The following is a 19,233-nucleotide window of genomic DNA, read 5'->3' on the forward strand; positions in this document are numbered from 1 at the left end:
TGGATAAAACAAATCTGAGTCGTTACAACAACTTGTCCCCACATCCTTCTGTTTTATAACAGAGACTAGTGCTTGCCTGTAACGCCCCTGAATTTTGGTCAATAAAAATTTCGTTAAATATTTGAATTTTATTTGAATTACTTATTTTCTCTTTGAGTGGCTATATGATTTCTTGTTAATTTTCGTCGTAGTTAGATTTTGGTCTCGACTAGAAACCCTACTTGACCAATTTAGTTAGTTTCCAACCGACTAGTTGGAGGAACTGAGCAACCAACTCACCTAGTTACTAGATGAACCTTTTAGACCTTTTGAACCTTTTGCCTTTACCCATTGGTCAATAGAAGTTAGGGTAACTTTTGTCCATTGGTTAATAACATTTTCATTATTATATTTTGTTTAAAGTACATGTAGTCTTTTAAAAAATCTTATTTTAAGAAAAAAGTACTTGTACTTCTATTATCCTTTGGTTATTAACCGTTAGGGGAATTATTATCCATTGGATAATAGCCTTAATCTTCCTACTAAGTACAAGGATCCTATTTTATATTCAATGGTTGATTTCCCATGTACCTTATGCATTAAAATATTGTGGTGTATCTAAACCCTAGATTTTTCAAAGTACTTTATTAAATAAATAGTACTTGTATTCTATTATAATCTAATGGGGAGAATCCTAGCCTTTTTATTTAATTGGGGTACTTGGTACCACACCTATATTTAAATATAGGGCTTTTGTCACATGCTTTAAAGGACAACCTTGATTATTTTAATATAAAAGTTTCCTAGTTACTATTATCCATTGGACAATAAAAGTTAGAGAATTTATTATCCATTAGGTAATAGAGTTTTTCTTTCAACAAGTACTAGGGTTTACTAAATTAGTCATTTTCCCAATTGCCCATGTGAAGAAGTACATATATTTTATTATTAAAGTACTAGTAGCCTTTAAAGCCTAAGATTTTCCTAAGTACTCTTTTATTATTTTATATTAGGATTTTGTACCCAATTGGATTAATTTATTGGGGAGTTGATCTTCCTAGAGTACATTAGTACACTATTTTATTTATTTAATGGGACATGTGCCTAATTGGATTTCTTTAAAGGGATTTTGGGTTTAGAAAATCTAGTACCTTGGTACTTTCTTATTCTTTCTTGTAATATATATACATATATATATATATAGTGTACTTGAGAGAGAGAGAGAGAGAGAGAGAGAGAGAGAGAGGAGAGAGGGCCGAGAGAGAGAGAGAGAGAGAGAGGAGAGAGTGAGCCGAGAGAGGAGAGAGAGGGAGAGAGAGAAAGGGGATTTGATGTGTACCTTAATCTTTGATCTTCTTTGTACTTCAAATCCTTGGCCATGAATCTTCTTTCCTAGCTAAGAAACTAACCCTCCATTGTCCTCCATTGTACTTCTATGATTTGTTTAAAGACCAAATCTTGTACCATTGTCTCCTTTCCTTCCAACAAATCTTTCAAAGATCAAATCCAAGGACTAACCTAGCCATGCAAGCCTACCATTTAGCCTAACCTAGCCATGCAAGCCTACCATTTAGCCTTGATCTTCCATGAGTGCTTGACAAGTGTCAAAATTTGAAGTATGGAGAGAGAGGGGGGGCCGGCCTTAGAGAGAGAGAGGGAGCTCAACTTTTGGCTATAAATAGAGTCATTCCCATGCCATTCAACTCACACCTTCACCTGCAACTTCTCTCTCTAGAAAAATCTTCTTCTTTCTTTGTTCTTTCTTTCGTTCTTCATGTTCTTGAGTTCTTCAAGAAACTCATCCAAGACCACCACTAAACCGCCACCCGACCACCCTTCGATCCATAAAGTAGAGTAGTGTTAGTCAAGTAGAAGTTTCGAGAGAAACCATTCTCTTTCGAAGCTCCCGAAGGCATACCATAGGAAGTTACTCCGTCCGATAGCCGACATACTTACCGTAGCCGCCCTACCGCCAAGAACTAAGGTAGAACCCCTTGACCCCTAACTCTACGTATAGAACCGTATGTTAGAAATTAGAATACCTCTACTCACTTATCCTAAGTAGATTATCCTTAACGGATTCGAAAGATAGAACTTATCGTTTGTTTAGAAGTATTTGTATTTTGATCCTTAAGATGATTATGAGCATGCATATATGAATTGCTTGTATTACTTGTGGTGTGATAAAAGCATAAGTGATTTCACTCCAAGGGCGTCCGTACATGTGGCGTTGTGCTTTGAATAAGCATAAGTGATACACTCCAAGGGCGTCCGTACATGTGGCGTTATGCTATAAGTGATGATTGAGCATGATAAGTAGTATAGAATTGGATGATCTTGTTAGAACATTTCATGCTTACTTTTGTTCTACCACGGAGTCTTTGTATGTAAACGAGACATGAGAGCCGAGAAAGTAGAAACATGACACCTAGGGTGTAGTTAATAAAGGGAAAAGTTTTCCGAGGAAGGAAATATTTTGAAACTACATTATGACCGGTTTTGGTTGCATAATGTGAGTTGTGTGTGTGTGTGTGTAAAAGAAATATTTGAAAAGGGTGAAATGTTTTGGAATCCGCAATGTGGCCGGACTTGCCCACTGTGTGAGGTGTGTGTGTGTTCCAATGGGAATCCGGGAAAAGCGGAACCATTGTGAGGTTGTGTGTGTTCCAATGGGAATCCGGGAAAAGCGGAACCATTGTGAGGTTGTGTGTGTTCCAATGGAGATCCGGAATAGCGGAACCATTGTGAGGTTGTGTCTGTTCCAATGGAGATCCGGAACAGTCACTACAACAAATATCACTTTTTATAGCATAAATTGATAGCGTTTTTTTAAAAATGCTATTGTAGAGGAGTCATGAGACACGGAAAAAAGGGGAAAGAAAACTATAGCGTTTTCATTTATTCGACTACAGCGTTCTACCAATTTTTTTCGCGCGCACCTCTTTTCCCCTTTTCCCTCTGCGATTTCCCTCCCTAATTTAGGGCGCCGACCCCTAAAAGATTTCAATCTCTTCCAAATCCTCACAAAACACCGCACCCCAGCTCACCCTCCCCCTCCCCCTCCCCCTCCGCCTGTCCTCCACCAACCCGCAGTAGCTCTCGGCGAAGCTCTCCTGCTACAGTCGTTGGTCGACGCCGCTCATCTCGAAAACCGCCTCCCCCTTGGTCGACGCCGCTCATCTCGAAAACCTTGGTCGACGCCCTAAGCTCTCGGCGTCCGCCGCATCCTCGTACACAACCACCCCCTCCAGCCGCTCGAAGAACACATATCAGATAAAAGCGTGAGTTCTGTTCAGCGTGAGTTCTGTTCTGTTCAGATGGGTTGATCGCGTGAGTTCTGTTCTGCGTGGTCTTCCTCTCTAATCACTCCGTATCAGATATCAGCGTGGTTCAGCGTGGTTCGGATCTTCTGGGTTACAATAGTGAGTTGTTCTTCCATCAATTGTTTTTCTTGTGTGATTTCCCTCTTTTTCTCTCTTTTTATGCTCGATCCGTAATTCGTATACAGAAAGAAGCAAACTTGTTGCGCCAACTGAGGCAAAGAGTCATCCAACAGAGAAGCCCTAAACAGGTTCAGTTCGATTTTCCTTGATTCTTGCCCAAATACAAACTAGGGCTTAACATTGAGTACACTTTTGCCTAGAAAACACAAGAAGATCATTGGGGTTTTAACATGTTTCATTCATACGATTAATGTCATGTTAGCCTGGGCTTTGCATGCTATGCCTCAGTACAAGGAACTTTATATTGTATTTTAATTTTTTCTTGGACTGTGATTCAATTTAGGATTTCCTCTTCTTTTTTTTTTTTGTCTTGTTTGACTTGATTATTTATATTTTACACTTACCCACGTGACTAAACTTTATAATGTAGTTTAAGTTTGTTCGGGAGTGTGGACTTTTTTGTTTTTTTCAATCGGCTTTGTTGTGTTTAGGAATTTGGGCTTTGCTTTGTTTTGTCTTTTTTGTGATGTGGTTGCATGTTCGATTAGAGTAATGAATAGCTCAAAAAAGGGCCCCTAATTTATTTATTCCAATAACAAGCAAGAGTGATTATTTGTTAATTTATATAGGCATGCTTTTGAGATTCCAAGCAAAAGTAATAATCTTTTAATCGATATAGGCATGCTTTGGTTCATTATGTGGGCTCCTACCCTACCTTTTGTGAAGCAACTATAAAGAAAATCTTTGAAGTGGTCCACTACTTGGGCTTTAATGTCTGATTCTAGTGTCCCCAAATTATTTGAGTGAATGTAAGAGAACTATATAGATGTTCCATCCGTATGGCATTAAATATTAAGTTATTGTCATAAATTTTACAAAAAGAACTAGCACTTTTCAGTTTAATACTAAGAGCAGAAGAACTTTACTATTGTATCTTATTACGATGCTAAAAGCATTTTGCTTTTAAAATTCACCACTAAGTTCCAATGAATTTCACTAACTCATAAACTACTATTTTAGGCCAGAATCTAGTTTCCACTTTCGCTCTTGAGGTCATTCTTGACGGGAAGTGGCAACCAATAACCTTAAAGGGTTTTCTCCATTTTCCAGCCATTATCTCTTTCTTCCACTTTCCGAATTTCTCCCTTTTGAGACTGCTCTATAGGTGCTGCCTGACAAACCAAAAGTCATGATATAGCTTTATGGGCATAGTCATCAAAATGGTTTTGTTTTAGTCACATTTTCAACTCGTCCAGATAGCAAGACATATAGGAGTTTTAAGATCTGTATATCATCTAGGTTAATCAAATATTGGATATCGGAAAGTGTTTCTGCTCTAATCATTTTTTTCTCAATAGAAATGGGATTGTCAAAATTGAAATGGACTTCTCAGACAAAATCCAACTTGTTTTGACGGCTACCAATGTTTGATTAACCAGATTCCACCATGGATAGTTTGCATAATGAGACCTACAAATAGAAGTCAAAGATAATCAAAATGGGACTGTCGTGAGCTCCATTTCTCCTCACATGAGGATCACACGACGGGAACAAAGGGGGGAATCACATGAGATGAGGGCATCATGTAGCAACATGTTCTGATAGAAAATCCACAGAAAGTTAGGGATCTACGCCCTCTGTCCACATAGTTTGTTCATTTTCACTATTTTGGCCATCAAACAACATATTCTATATTTTCCGTTCACAATTTATTTATTTTTTCTTTTGATGACTTTGAAAACGTGGTCATCGAAAGACAATTTATATCGTTTTACGTACTCTCCCAAGGGCTTGGGGTAGGGGCTACTAGTTGCATGGGTGGAGCACTTGCAAAAGGTGGCACAAGTTTAGAACATTCTAGCCCCCACAAAGCCATCCTCGCCTATGGGAGCTTAATTTGAACCCTCAACACCAATGTGGATAGCATGGACTTGCGTCAAACTCACAAATTAAAAGACAAATTAGATATCAACAAATAAACTCCTGCTACATAAGCGACAAACTTACAAATGGCTTATGCACCTTGGTCCTTACATCCAGCGCACAACAGATTTTATTATTTTTCAAAAAGAAAAAATGTTTGGACGGTTGTAGATCTGAATGAGATGTCAATACTATGCTATTCTGAACCTTGATGAGGGAAGCCTTTGATAGAATGCAGTCTATCCATTATAATTCACGCAAAAGTAACAAGAAAATCACAAACACAGAGTTTTCATATATGAATAACATGCTCTGGCACATATATTCTTGCTCCCACTGCTCATTTCCGTGACATAGGTATGAACCACAAACCATTGGCAAGTAACCAATAGTTGAGTAGTCATCCCTATAAATTTATATTTCATTTATTCTTGATGTGAAGAGACTACTTGCCACCTATTTAAACTAGACTAGAAAAATTATGCAACCGAACACTTCTTCAGTCATGAGTTCACAGACCCACTCACAGAGACACAAAATAGGAAAAAGATGGGTGTGCGAAAAATACAAACAGCATATACCATAAGAAAATAGAACTTAGGTGCGGGTGAAAAAGATTACCTTCTCGTCATTGTATGACTTGTTTTGGATGACCATGACACCACTATCAAACTTCCGGAGCATTACTGGACTGTTCAACAAAGTGGAGTATAATAAACAACTTACATAGCTTAAGGCCTGAGCTTAGGATTAAGAAAATGCATTAGCCAAAGGGTGGCAATACTTGATAATATAGAATCCCAGTTTCTCCTTAAAGATGCCCCACACACAACACTAACACATCAGCATTCTTCCAAAGAGAACACGCTTGCAATAAATCCTCAGGTGAGATCAGTTCTGCACCAAAGGACACCACAAATGAAATGAAGGACTTCCAAATCGAAACCCAATGGACATTGGAAGCTCATTGTTCTGATTCATTCATCTTGCATAAATATTGGTGTATTATTTTCAGTGCATGGATTTACCTTTGTTTCCTTATTAATATCCTGACCTTCATCGTTCTTTTGCTTCTTGATTCCGCAGTCATAGAAGAATACTGCACTGGTAGAAGTAAACAACCAGTTCAAAGAGTGCTCAACAGGTGTGATTTGATTTTTGCTAGGATTGGCTGAGTGTTTGATTTTTCGTACATGCCTTAGTTGCCTACATTATGTTGACATAGTGCCCAAGAGTGGATAGATTGGAGTGTGTGTTTATGTAGTATGTGTTTTGTACAATAGTGCAACTTCAAAAGTCCACTAGAGTATATGTAGTGTGTGTTTTTCCGAAGTTAATTAACTAACTGATTGCTTGTTGGTTTTGTTACAAAGGGCTGCATAATTGGTCTTGTTATAAACTGGAAGGTATGAGTGGTCTTTGTAGAAAAACAAGACCTGCGTGGCTACTTGCGAAGCTGATAGGTTTTTAAAGGGTAAAATATGTACTTACGCCTTGAACTATGCCAAAATTTTTTACTTCCCCCTCCAACTACCAATTGAACACCTTTGCCCCTTCAACTATAAAACCGCTACCTAGTCAGGACAATGTCCCCCTTCCGTCCAAACCATGGACGGAAAACTTAACAAAACACCCTACCCTACCTATTTTGGCGCCATCAGAAGGGTACTTTAGACATTCACTCCCAAACCTTACTCAATCCCTCTTTCATCTTTCAGCAGGAAACACTAGTAATTTCTCAAATGGGACCATACTCAATCACAGAGAGAGAGAGAGAGAGAGAGAGAGAGAGAGAGAGAGAGACCCATTGCTTCATGACTGGACTGCTCACGGTTGGATTGCTCACCACTGGATGGCATGGACCTTGAGAGCCTTTTATGGAAGCATATTTTGCAATGGCATTCTACTAGACATTTTGGACTCATTCATAATGGAAGGAATATAAAATATATGCGAGTAATTTGGACAGGACAGGACAGGAATTTGTCCAATTATAGATCCCACATTTTCTGTCCTTGGAATGCTAGCATCTACCAGATATTTTGGCTTTCTATTTCAGTTTTGATGCATATGTAATGCATAGAACTCTCTTTTGGGGCAAGAAAGCAGGATACTTAATTGTTTGCCAATGAGAGAGAGAGAGAGAGACGCAAACACAGTGATATCTGGTAGGTTAAAAGAAGAAGAGATAGGGATGGAGAAGAGAATAGATACATATACATATATGGACAGTTAAAAGACATTAATACCCTTACAGTAACCTAGTTACGGTGTTTCGTTAAGTTTTTCATCCAAATAGAAGGAATTGTCCTGACTAGGTAGCAGTTTTATAGTGGAAGGGGTAAGGGTGTTCAATTGGTAGTTGAAGGGGGAAGTAAAAAATTTCGATATAGTTCGAGGGGCAAGCACATATTTTACCCGTTTTAGAACGTAAATATGTTTGAAACCATCTTCTGGGAAATTAGGCAATAACTTGTTAATGTTGCTGCCTATCTAAGTTTCCACGCCTAGCTTCCACTTCTTTTAGTGATGGTTGTGGAATTGAAAAAACTAAGAAAAGATGAGGAAAAAGAGGATATTCTGCATTCATTTGTTCATGAAGATGTATCTTGCTGTTTTGGTATGCTGCATTTTCTTATGGGCGTGTCCTAAGGGTATGGCTTGGAGTGGGTTAGTTCCTACTACAAACCACTTCAGTCTTGATTGTATTTTCAACAGGAGTCATGTTTTTTTCTGCTGCTAAACCATACTGTTTGCTACTGTGAAGAATCTGTAAGCTGCATTATTTTGTATATATGCTGTTGTGTTTTTATTGCTGTCGTGTCTGCTAGTGCTGCTATGTTTTTGCTACTGTGTCTGCCATATCATAGAGCATCGTAGAGTAGTGTAATTGTTGTTGCTGTTTTGTTGTTGCTGCTGTTGTTTTTCTTTGGCTGCTGCTGTTTTTCTATGGCTGCTGCTGTTGCTGTTTTGCTGCTAATTTTCTGTTATGGCAACTATTTTTCATGTCAAGATGGTGTATCTTGCTGCTTTTTCCTATGGTGTATAGTCTACTGCTTTTTCCTAGGATTTTTGCTGGCATTCTTAGCGGTTATTGTTCCAAGACGAATGGACTTACCTTATGTATTACATGTACGATTGTATGATATCAGGAAACAAGCTTGGTGTTGTTAAGATGGTGGACAAAGATTGGGTGCGTTTGAATAGGTAATAGAAAAACTTTTTTAGACAACTATAGATAAACTAGTTACATATTCTTAAAACATTTAACACACTTGGCTTGTACATTTGTAGATGCACTGACGAGTATATGAACGCAGCATTGAACTTTGTGGAGATGGCTAATCAAAACGCAGGATATTTAGGAAAGATTCTATGCCCTTGCAAACATTGTCGGAATTTGAGTCACCATTCTCTTGATGATGTTTATGAACACTTGGTCATAAATGGAATGGATCCTACATACACAACTTGGTTTCATCATGGGGAGGAACCAAGTGCTGCACAAAAACCTAAAGAAGTGAAAATGTCAGATGCGCATAACTTATACAGTGCGACTTATGCACGAGATGCAGACCATCTTGAACCACTTGACGAAGCTAGAGATGAGGTCTTTGTAAAAGCATTAGAGGATGCAGAAACTCCATTATACCCTGGTTGTGAAAAATATACGAAGTTGTCAGCAATTGTTACTTTGTACAAGATCAAAGCTGAAAATGAATGGACAGATGAGAGTTTTACTATTCTTTTGGGTAAGCTTCAGGATATGTTCCCCATGGATAATACAATGCTATGTTCTGTTCGTGCAGTTAGAAAGTTCCTTAAAAAATTTGAATTGGGTTACGAGAAAATTCATGCTTGTGTGAAGGATTGTTGCTTATTCAGGAAAGAGGACGCAGAATTAGAGAACTGTCCAAAATGTGGTAGTTCAAGATGGAAGGTAGATGTACGCACAAAGCAAATAAAAAAAGGGGTTCCTGCCAAAGTGTTGAGATATTTTCCTATAATTCCAAGGTTTCGGAACATGTATAGGTCATTTGAAGTAGCTAAAGATTTGGCATGGCACTATACTCATAGAAGCAGTGATGCCAAGATGTGACACCCGGTAGATTCACCAACTTGGAAAACAATAGATGATAAGTGGCCATCTTTCTCAGCAGACCCACGGAATCTAAGACTTGGTCTTGCTACCGATGGTTTCAATCCATTTCGGAATTTGAGTTCGACGTATAGTTGTTGGCCCGTTATGCTGGTTATGTACAACTTGCCACCTTGGTTATGGATGAAAAAGGAAAATGTTTTGTTGACACTATTGATCCCAGGACCTAAGCAACCGGGTAATGATATTGATGTATATCTACGACCTCTTATCGAAGACCTACAGATTTTGTGGACCAACGGAGCACCTGTTTATGACAGGTTCACTAACTCTACATTCAATCTGAGGGCCATTTTGATGTGGACAATGCATGATTTTCCAGCATACGGAAATGTTGTCGGCTGTACAACTAAGGGTAAATTTGCATGTCCTATATGTGGTGAAAATACACATTTTCTATGGCTGAAATTTAGTGGGAAAACTATATATTTGTGCCATAGGTGCTTTCTTCCACCATCTCATCCCTTGCGGAAGAAAAAATCATGGTTTGATGGAAAGGAAGAAAAGGGGAAAAACCTAGAATCATGACTGGAAAACAAATTTCGGAAACTTTAAAAGATATGAAGAATGATTGGGGGAAAGGTGGAGAAGGAAATAAAAAACGAAAGCGGGACAATGAAGATAAACAAAGGTGGAAAAAGAGGTCAATCTTATTTGATTTATCATATTGGGAGGTAAGTTTTATCAATCAACATTTTGATCAATTTATATCTTATATTTATATATATTGATCTTAGTATAGTTTATGATTGTTTCTCTACTATTCTATGTAGGAATTGCTAGTGCGTAATAACTTAGATGTCATGCATATCATTAAAAATATTATTGAGAGCCTTATTGGCACGCTGTTGGATATTAACGGAAAATCCAAAGATGGTTTAAATGCTCGCAAGGATATGCAAGATTTGGAAATAAAGCATGACTTGCATCCAAAAGATCGAGGGTCTAGGACATATCTTCCTCCAGCTTCCTATACACTTTCCAAGGATAAAAAGCGAATATTTTGCAAGAGGTTGTTTGACTTAAAAGTACCTGATGGGTATAGTTCAAATATTGGGAATTGTGTATCAATGGATGAATTGAAGGTCACAGGTCTCAAATCTCATGATTGCCATGTGCTAATGCTTCAGTTGTTGCCTGTAGCCTTAAAGGGGTTACTACCATCTGGACCCAGAAATGCGATACTTCGCCTTTGTGCATTCTTCAATAAATTGTGTCAAAGAGTTATTGATCAAGAAGAAATGGCATCCCTTGAGGATGAGGTGGTTGAAACGTTATGCATGTTTGAGAGGTTCTTTCCACCTTCATTCTTTGATATCATGGTGCACTTAACAATTCACTTAGGACGAGAAGCACGACTTTGTGGGCCAGTCCAATATCGTTGGATGTACCTTTTTGAGAGGTGAACCCTTTTATTTATTTTTAATGAGTAATCATCTATGGTTTTGTTCATCATCTATGATTGTATAATGTGAATGTACTTTTCTTCATGATTAGACATATGAAGATATACAAACGAAGTGTTGGGAATCATGCACGACCTGAAGGTTGTATAGCAGAACGCTACCTTGTAGAAGAGTGTATAACATTTTGCAGCCGACACATGAAATCTGTGGAAACAACCAATAGGGGACCTCGCAATCAAGATTTTGAGAACGATGTTATTCTCGAAGGTCGTCCAATATCGGCTGCCACATCCATCACATTGACTGATGAAGTTTTAGAAAGTGCACATCGTTACGTTTTATTCAATACAGCCATAGTGGAACCTTATTTGGAGTAAGTTTGATGAAATTCTGCTTGCAGAATTCATAAATTTTTATATACATGTGAATCATTTACTCATTCTTTCTTTTTCTATTAGGATGCATATAGAGGAGTTAAAGAACTCAGATGCCAGCCTTGGTCTTCAAAAAAATAAAAGTGTACTTTTGAAAAGGCACGCTGACAACTTTTCAAAATGGTTGAGGGAAAAGGTTACCACTTATTTTGCTTGAGGTTTATCAAGTTTAATATTGTAATTAGTATAGTATTAATTGGGTTGCATATACTTGAACAGATTCAGGTAAAAGCATGCACAAATAATGAATTGGAGATACTACAATGGCTTGCTAATGGTCCTAGAAAGCATGTCATGAGTTATACGGGTTATATCATCAATGGGCAGCGGTTTCTCACAAAGGAAGCTGAGAAATCAACCCAAAATAGTGGTGTTTCCATTGACGTGGCAACTCTGTGTAGATCAAGTGTGAAGGACAATGCACAAGTCGTTGATGTAGTTTCATACTACGGGGTGATTAAAGATATAATTTTGTTAGATTATCACACATTTCAACTACCGATGTTCAAGTGTGACTGGGCAAACATTGGCCATGGTGTTAGGATGGAAGATGGTTTTACACTTGTTAACCTACATCAAAGTCAGACCCAATATGACAAAGATCCATTTATCCTTGCATCCCAAGCAAAGCAAGTTTTTTATTCAAGGGAAACCGAATCTTCGAATTGGTATGTTGTGCTAAAGGCACCTCCTAGGGGATTTTATGACTTGGAAATGTACGAAGAAACTATGGATACATCTTCTAGGCCGCAAGATGTTTCAGCCCTTGGTGTGGACGATGACGATGATGATGAAAGGATAACTAATGTTAGAGGAGATTGTGAGGGTACATGGATTGAGGATTTCTAGTCATTGCGCCGTGTAACTTTTGGTTTTTCTTTTTTCGTTTGTATCTTGCTAGGATCTTTTTTGGTTTGTAACTTTTGGTATGTTGTACTAAAGGCACCTTCCAGGATCTTTTGGTTTGTATCTGGCCATTGTGCCTTAATTTGGTGTTCATATTATACTTGGATATTCGTTTAGTTAATTTCTGGTTGCTGCTATGTTACTGGTGCAGATTGGTTTTGTTTTTTCAGTTAACTTGTTTCTTTTATGTATTCAGTAACATGTATATCCAGCCGAGGCACTTGTCCAAAATGTTGACAAGCTATGAAAGGTTAAAGCAGAAAAAAATGGATCAAAACTTAGTACAATTGAAGGCTGCTGGAGTCAAGAATGTGCCAAAGTTTTTTTTGGGCTTAAATAACATTAAAGTTAATGATAAGGAAGAAGTTGACATTCGGCGTGCAGTCGATGGTGATGAAGACGTCATACTATTTGATGGTGAAGAAAGGTCGTGTTCTAATAATGACAATGATGATCCTTCGGGGTCTAAAACAAATGAGGTGATGTTTCTATAGGATGTATACTCTTTGATAGATTAATGTACTTCTACATTTTTTACATATACATGCTCTTTTTATAATTTACATGCTCATTACAATGTTGCCCATTCCCCTTCATTCATGCATTGCTTTTTTCATATTTTCAGGTGAATGGTACAGGTCCAAGAAATAAGAAGGATTGTTCTAGTGCACAACCTCTGAGAAAATCACAAAGAACTCAAGAACAGGGTGGCAGTACCCAGGGAGCAACCCAAGCTCAGCAGCTTCCCACATCACCTACTGAACAACCTGACATGTTTTGCACCCCACATACGGTTGTTGGTTGTGTGGGTGAGAAACAATATTTTGAGTTTATTTCTTGTTTGTTTACTTTTTTTTATTTAATGTTTTAGAAGTACATTCATATCCAATGCTAAACTCTATAGAAACTCCTGCAAGCCCTTCAAGAACGTCACAAAATCTCAAGCGCAAAAGAGGCCCAACCAAGCTGAAAACCATTGCTATAGATGGAAGTAGTCGGATTGAAGTTAAGTTTGATGGGAATGGTGAACCAATAGGTGAGGGATCAGTCAAGTTGTCTTCTTTCTTGGGACCTCTAGTTCGAGAGATTGTACCATATACACTAAAGGATTGGCGAAAGCTTCCTTCGGCAATGGCAGAAATCCTATGGCAATCTATTAAGGTATGTCATAGTGCCCAACTATTATAATGCTTTTAGTTACACGATAATAGAATTTCAACTCTCTTTTTTCATATCTTGACTGATCCAATCTTCATGAAGAAGGGCATAGAGTTACATGATAGAATCTCATGACTTCAACTCTCTTTTTTCCCTAAGTTACTCTTGTGGAAGTAAAAATTATAGAATTTCATGCAAGCTACATTCAAAATTTTAGGTAAGATTCAATCTTCATGAAGAATGGCATAGACAAATGGTTTTCCGGAGAATGAATGAAGATTGGAGAGCCTCAAAGTCGATATTAGTAAAAAAAATAAGAAACGCTTCGAATGAGGAAGAAAGGCTAAAGCTACAGCCTGATAACGTCAAATCGCTACATGATTGGAAGGATTTTGTGAAGGAAAAGACTAGTAAAGAATTCAAGGTATGTGCACCCTGTTCATCCCACTCCACCACTTGATTCCTGAAAATGCTGCTGGAATGAACTCTTGTTTTGTTCAGATGATCTCGCTAGTTTTAGCGTACAAAATATCTTGTATCTACTTTGTTTAGATGAACTACTAAAACGGTTGTAGCATTTTACTTTGTTTAGATGAACTACTAAAACGGTTGTAGCTGAAAATGCTGCTTTCTTGCGTATACTTTGTATCAATCTCCACAGACAAACACTGATCAACTACTAATAAAGAGTGGTTTTGCAAATCGAATATGGAATCTGGTTTCTTAGAAGTACTTCTTAAATAAGCATACTTAGGTCTTCTTTCCCTACCCTCTTTGATTGTCACTTCTCTTCATGGCAGCACACCACAATCACCACCTATCCTAGCTGAACTGTCACTGCTTAATGATAATTCAAATTGGGCATTACGTAGAGTCGTAGACTCACTCAACATTTTTGAGGATGAATAAAGTGGCTCCATCCGAGATTAAAGTTTTGAGGTGGACTATTGAAGCTCGCTTGGCCTGAAGGATTCGTGCGTATGGTCCTCACTCTACACCAGACCATTACAGTCACCAGCAGTAATGTCCAAATGGGTGGGGCTGTGGTCAGATTTGAAGTTAAGCAGCCTAAGTATCTATGCACTTCATAAATAAGCTTAATCCTGTTATATACAAGGAATAACGGGAAATGTTGCATTGGGTGCCTTAGGGATAAGGTGGAATCATACAACTTTACTAAAAAAAGGTGCCTTGGTGCAATAAGTCATAGCATAGCTTGCACGAGTCATGACTTGGCAAAATAGAGATCACGAGTCATAGTCATGACTTTACTATATAGTGATTATTTTGCGGGTGTTGGCTGCTATTTGGCTACTTTTATGAGGTCCATGTTTGGCTATTTTTCCGTTTCAGCTGCTACTGTTATGGTTCTGTTATGGGCTACAATGTTTGGGCATTTGTGTACTTGTGATATGTTCCAAAAACAGGACTACATTGTGCTTTCCATCCATGCTTCAGCATTATTTTGGCTGTCTAGTAATGTTGCTGCTACGGCTTTGTTGGACTGATCTGTTATTGTTGCGGCTTTGTTGGGTTGGGCTATGGTCATATTAGAAGTTAAGCAGCCTAAGTATCTATGCACTTCATAAATAAGCTTAATCCTGTTCTATACAAGGAATAACGGGAAATGTTGCATTGGGTACCTTAGGGATAAGGTGGAATCATACAACTTTACTAAAAAAAGGTGCCGTTGTTTGGGCCGATGGACATAGAGACAAGAATGGAAAACCCAAGAACAAGAATGTTGCACAAAAGATTGTAAAGGCCATGGCTCATTCTTTATTTGTGTGGTTTATTTGTTATATATGTTTGACAATCTCATTAGTCATTTGCATTGTTTTTTTTACTATGCCATTTTTAGGAAGATATGGGAAAAATTGAACGGAATGGACAGAATTCAACTAATCTGAAAGAAGATGCTGTTTCTAAAGTGCTTGGTGCCGAGAGGAATGGCCGTGTAAGAACATTTGGAAAAGGAGTCACTCAAACAAGATTAACTATATTATCACAAATGAATGGTCAATTTGCTGAATTACGTGAAGAAAATGCTCAGATGAAGTCTCAAATGTCGGATATGCGAAATACAATTGACGAGTTCAAGAAAAGCCAAGTCAGTCAGTTATCATTTTCTTCGTTGGTGTTCATTTCAGACTAGTTTGATTAATGACATTTTATTTGTTTCCCATTGTTGAACTTTCTAGGTTCAGAATCCGGCAACAACTGAAGCAACACCAACTACACCCCTTGTTTCTCCATCGGTAACATGTCATCCACAGAGTGACATTACCAAGTGCAAGTTACTAGATTGGATGGGGATGGGAGATGTAGTTGCGGAGGGGCGTTGGGCTTCAAGTGATCCACATTCTAGTGCGCATTGTGCTCCGATCGGCCCTAATGCAATGAAAGTTTGGGTGGATGTGGCAAAGAAACCTGAAGAGTTTCTATGGAGGGCTCCAAGTGATATGACCTATATCGTAGATGCTGTGGGAAGTACCATCGCATGGCCTGCTGACTTTGTTATTCTGGACTCTTCTTCCCCAGGGTATTGTACTTTTACTCTCCTCCATATTGAAGTATTATCTCAGATGATAAATATGTCTGATTTCTTGTGTTAATGATCTCCATGTTGGAGGGTAGATTGTTATACCAGAATTTATGCATACCTAGTTTTAGTGTTGTCTATTTTTGGCTAGGAAATATCAGTTAACTATTTGGAAGGACATTAGTAGGCATAACATGACGAGAATGCAGAAACTTGACGTTCTTTTGCTTTTTAGGAGAAAACAGTTAATAGCTTTGAAAGGAACATTGAGTATGAAGGTGTTTGATCAAAGTAATGCATGCTTTTTAAAAAGAAGAATATGTTGTTTTCTCTAGCTATGTGGATAGCCCGTTACCAATATGGTATTGAATCAAAGGTTTGTAAGAAATATGTTAAGTGTAAACCCAATTTGGGTATATCAAGTAGCTCTATGTGCGTGTCTTTAGTCTTTGTAAGAAAAAAAGAAGAACAAAACGTTAGAAGAGAGAAAAACGTAAAGAGAGAAAAAGAAGGGTTTTGTGTGGTCTTGTGTGTGCTATGTTTTGGATGTGAAGTAAGCTTTGTAAAGCTTGGATTTGTGAAAGAAAATTCAGTTTTCTTGTGCCCAGATAAGTCTACTTCCTCCTCTGTGTTATTGCTTGAAAAACTGCACATTTGTAGCTCACTTGTGTGCTGAAAATCTGCTCTATTCTGCTGTGTTTCTGTTGTGGTTTTTGCTCAGTTTAGGACTGTTTTGCGGGATATTTGTGTTTGTTTTTTGGGTGCCTTATTCCCCCCGGCATGGATGGCCTAAATGTAGGTTGGCCTAAATGTCTAACACTTAGAATCTTCCTTGGAGTCCAAACAAATTAAACAAATAACTTTCTGGGATCCCCAAGAGTCATTTCATGGGATCATAAACACATTACAGTCATAGGGTGTCCAGTTATTCACGTTTTTGCTTGAAACAGATGATTTTGCTAAGAATCTTATCTAGCCTGGAGATCTGTTGCCGTGGATGGTTAACGGGTTTCGATAATTGCTGGGACGCTTGGTGGTGTTGGGTGATGTGATTTGTTTTAGGGAATTTGAATCAATGAGAAGGGTGTTATGCCAAATTGGGGTATTGATTGAATCTGTCAACACCAGTGGACATTGTGGTTATTAGTGAGAATACCAAAAAATTAGTGATGGGTCACCTTGTTCTGGGTTTTACTACCTAAATAGACACAAAGCTTAAGTTAAAGATTAGAGTTTTAGATATGCCTAAAGGCTAAAGGATAAATTGGGTTTGCTGCTGGACATCTGGGTAGACTTTTTTTGGAGGATTGTGCCACGGGAGCGAGGTTGAGCACAAGTAGTCTGGGTCCAGTTTCGTGCTCAATTTTGCTTCAGGAGCATTTGAATAATTTCTCCTACTCTGCCAAGTTGCTTTTCTTTTTGAGGGTACTTAGGAATGCCGAATTGGCCAAGTTGCATTTCACCAGTTAAGGAATACTTTAAAGCAGATGCATTGCATAGGCACATGCCGCACAGCATATTAGGGATACTTATGCCACCACTGATATCAAGGTTAGAAATCCAATGGATCCCTAGTGGGGTGGATCTAAGGGAATCAAGGCACCAAGGTCATACTGACTTACTTTCTTGGTCTAACTTATACTGTAACTTCCTTGTTTGTAGACAACACGGGACCTGTCAGTAGGAGTAGGGTAATGCTTTTTGACCCAACAGAAACAAATATAGTAAACAACTGTGGTTTTGAAATTGTCTAGGGGAATGCAAGCATAAACATGGGTTGGCCGGGGACATCAGGAAGGACATTTTAACCACTTGACTCGATCAGCATATGTGATAAGTTATAGTCTAAATTATAGTGCATGTGCTCACACAGCTTTTTCAAAAACCTGGTAGCAGGTTTTAGCTTTACACTGTTGAGTTTTCTTGGATCCCATGTGCACCATCCGGACGGGAATCACGACTGTCCGCACGCCTTGGTTAAGACCCAAGTTGTGCTCACTATTTGAGTGTTTGTGTGTTCGAAAGGAAGCATCGAGATAGGAGTCATAACCAACCGGCCCAATCTAGTAGTCGTACTGTAGTATTAATTACCATGCATAAGCCATGCTTGACTTTGTTATACCCCCCCCACCACCACCTCTCTTGTTAGTCCAAGATAAGAAGCACGGATACGGATATGGGACACGGACACGATACGTATGGAGAGTAGTATCGGTATCCGTATCGAATACCGATACGTGGTACGGAGGCCAAAACAGAGTATTCATGCTTTAGAGGCAGCTTGAGCATTAAATTCAGACTCATTCGTTATTTGTGAGTTCTGCTTGTTATATATGTTTACAGTCTCATTAGTCATTTACAATGATTTTTTATTATGCAATTTTTAGGATGATATGGAAAAAATTGAGCATGAAACACCAAGCTCACCTTCGAATAATATGAAAAAAGTTGCTCTTTCTAATGGAAATGTTTAGTAGAAATTGTTATGACTCCATCAAATTGAAATGTTTGCTTCTACCATATGTAGGTTTATGGGTTGATAAAGAAGTGTTGTTGTGACTTTTTGCTGAAGATGTAGGTATGATCTTGCTAGTGTGATGGCTGTCATTATCGCTTGGTTGGTTGAAGCTTTTTGTTGATACTTATGGGATGGATAGATTTTGGAAGGACTGTTTTGGTTGAAGCCTTTTTGTTAATATTTCAGTGTCAAGGTTTGAACTCCACTTTTGGGATACATAGATGTTTTGGAAGGCTTTTTTGTTGATATTTGGTAACAAGGCTTGTACTCTACTTTCAGGATACACGGATAATTTGGAAGGCCTTTTTGTTGATATTTCGTAACAAGGCTTGTATATACTAGTAGATAGAAATGTTGGAAGGATATTTAGTATATTGAATTTCTTTTGTAATGGTAATCGCGTGCTTTGATGTTTGGAAATATTTTGTTGGTTTGGTATGCAATATTGTGAAATATATTGTCAAGGAAGTCATTGGAGATGCCATCTTCTTTTTTTTTAAGCATTGTATGAACTTGTTATGTGGATTGCTATTCAGGTTGGATTGTAGGTTGTATAGTCAAGAAGCCGGCTAAAAATCAATTGAAATAGCAGGTCGAAAATGTTGTAAAAAATTTACAATGGACAGCAGGGCAAAAATTTATGAATAATAGAAAACCTAATGTTGTGGAAAATTTTCAACTTATAGCGTTTCTTAAATGCTGTGGGAAATTCTAAATGTATAGCGTTTTAAAGATGCTATAGAAATTTTACAATATATAGCGTTT

General features: G+C 38.1%; 3 protein-coding genes across 3 annotated transcripts; all 3 read left to right on the top strand.

Moving 5' to 3' along the window:
- Positions 1–3,173: 3,173 nt before the first annotated feature.
- On the top strand, positions 3,174–9,803 carry LOC131303366 (uncharacterized). The gene is made up of 4 exons (XM_058330203.1): positions 3,174–3,401; positions 3,488–3,550; positions 8,498–8,552; positions 8,640–9,803. The coding sequence occupies exons 3-4, from the start codon at positions 8,521–8,523 to the stop codon at positions 9,442–9,444; spliced, it is 837 nt and encodes a 278-aa protein (XP_058186186.1). The 5' UTR covers positions 3,174–3,401; positions 3,488–3,550; positions 8,498–8,520; the 3' UTR covers positions 9,445–9,803.
- On the top strand, positions 6,223–18,758 carry LOC131303364 (uncharacterized). The gene is made up of 6 exons (XM_058330201.1): positions 6,223–6,489; positions 12,447–12,729; positions 12,876–13,059; positions 13,155–13,411; positions 13,626–13,832; positions 18,478–18,758. The coding sequence occupies exons 1-6, from the start codon at positions 6,269–6,271 to the stop codon at positions 18,526–18,528; spliced, it is 1,203 nt and encodes a 400-aa protein (XP_058186184.1). The 5' UTR covers positions 6,223–6,268; the 3' UTR covers positions 18,529–18,758.
- On the top strand, positions 10,232–11,307 carry LOC131303365 (uncharacterized). Its single transcript, XM_058330202.1, has 2 exons — positions 10,232–10,906; positions 11,002–11,307. Exons 1-2 carry the CDS (start codon positions 10,308–10,310, stop codon positions 11,285–11,287), a joined length of 885 nt encoding a protein of 294 aa, XP_058186185.1. The 5' UTR covers positions 10,232–10,307; the 3' UTR covers positions 11,288–11,307.
- Positions 18,759–19,233: the final 475 nt, after the last annotated feature.

The sequence above is a fragment of the Rhododendron vialii genome, chromosome 10a, assembly GCF_030253575.1.
Source record: "Rhododendron vialii isolate Sample 1 chromosome 10a, ASM3025357v1".
NCBI classification, from domain to species: Eukaryota; Viridiplantae; Streptophyta; class Magnoliopsida; order Ericales; family Ericaceae; genus Rhododendron; species Rhododendron vialii.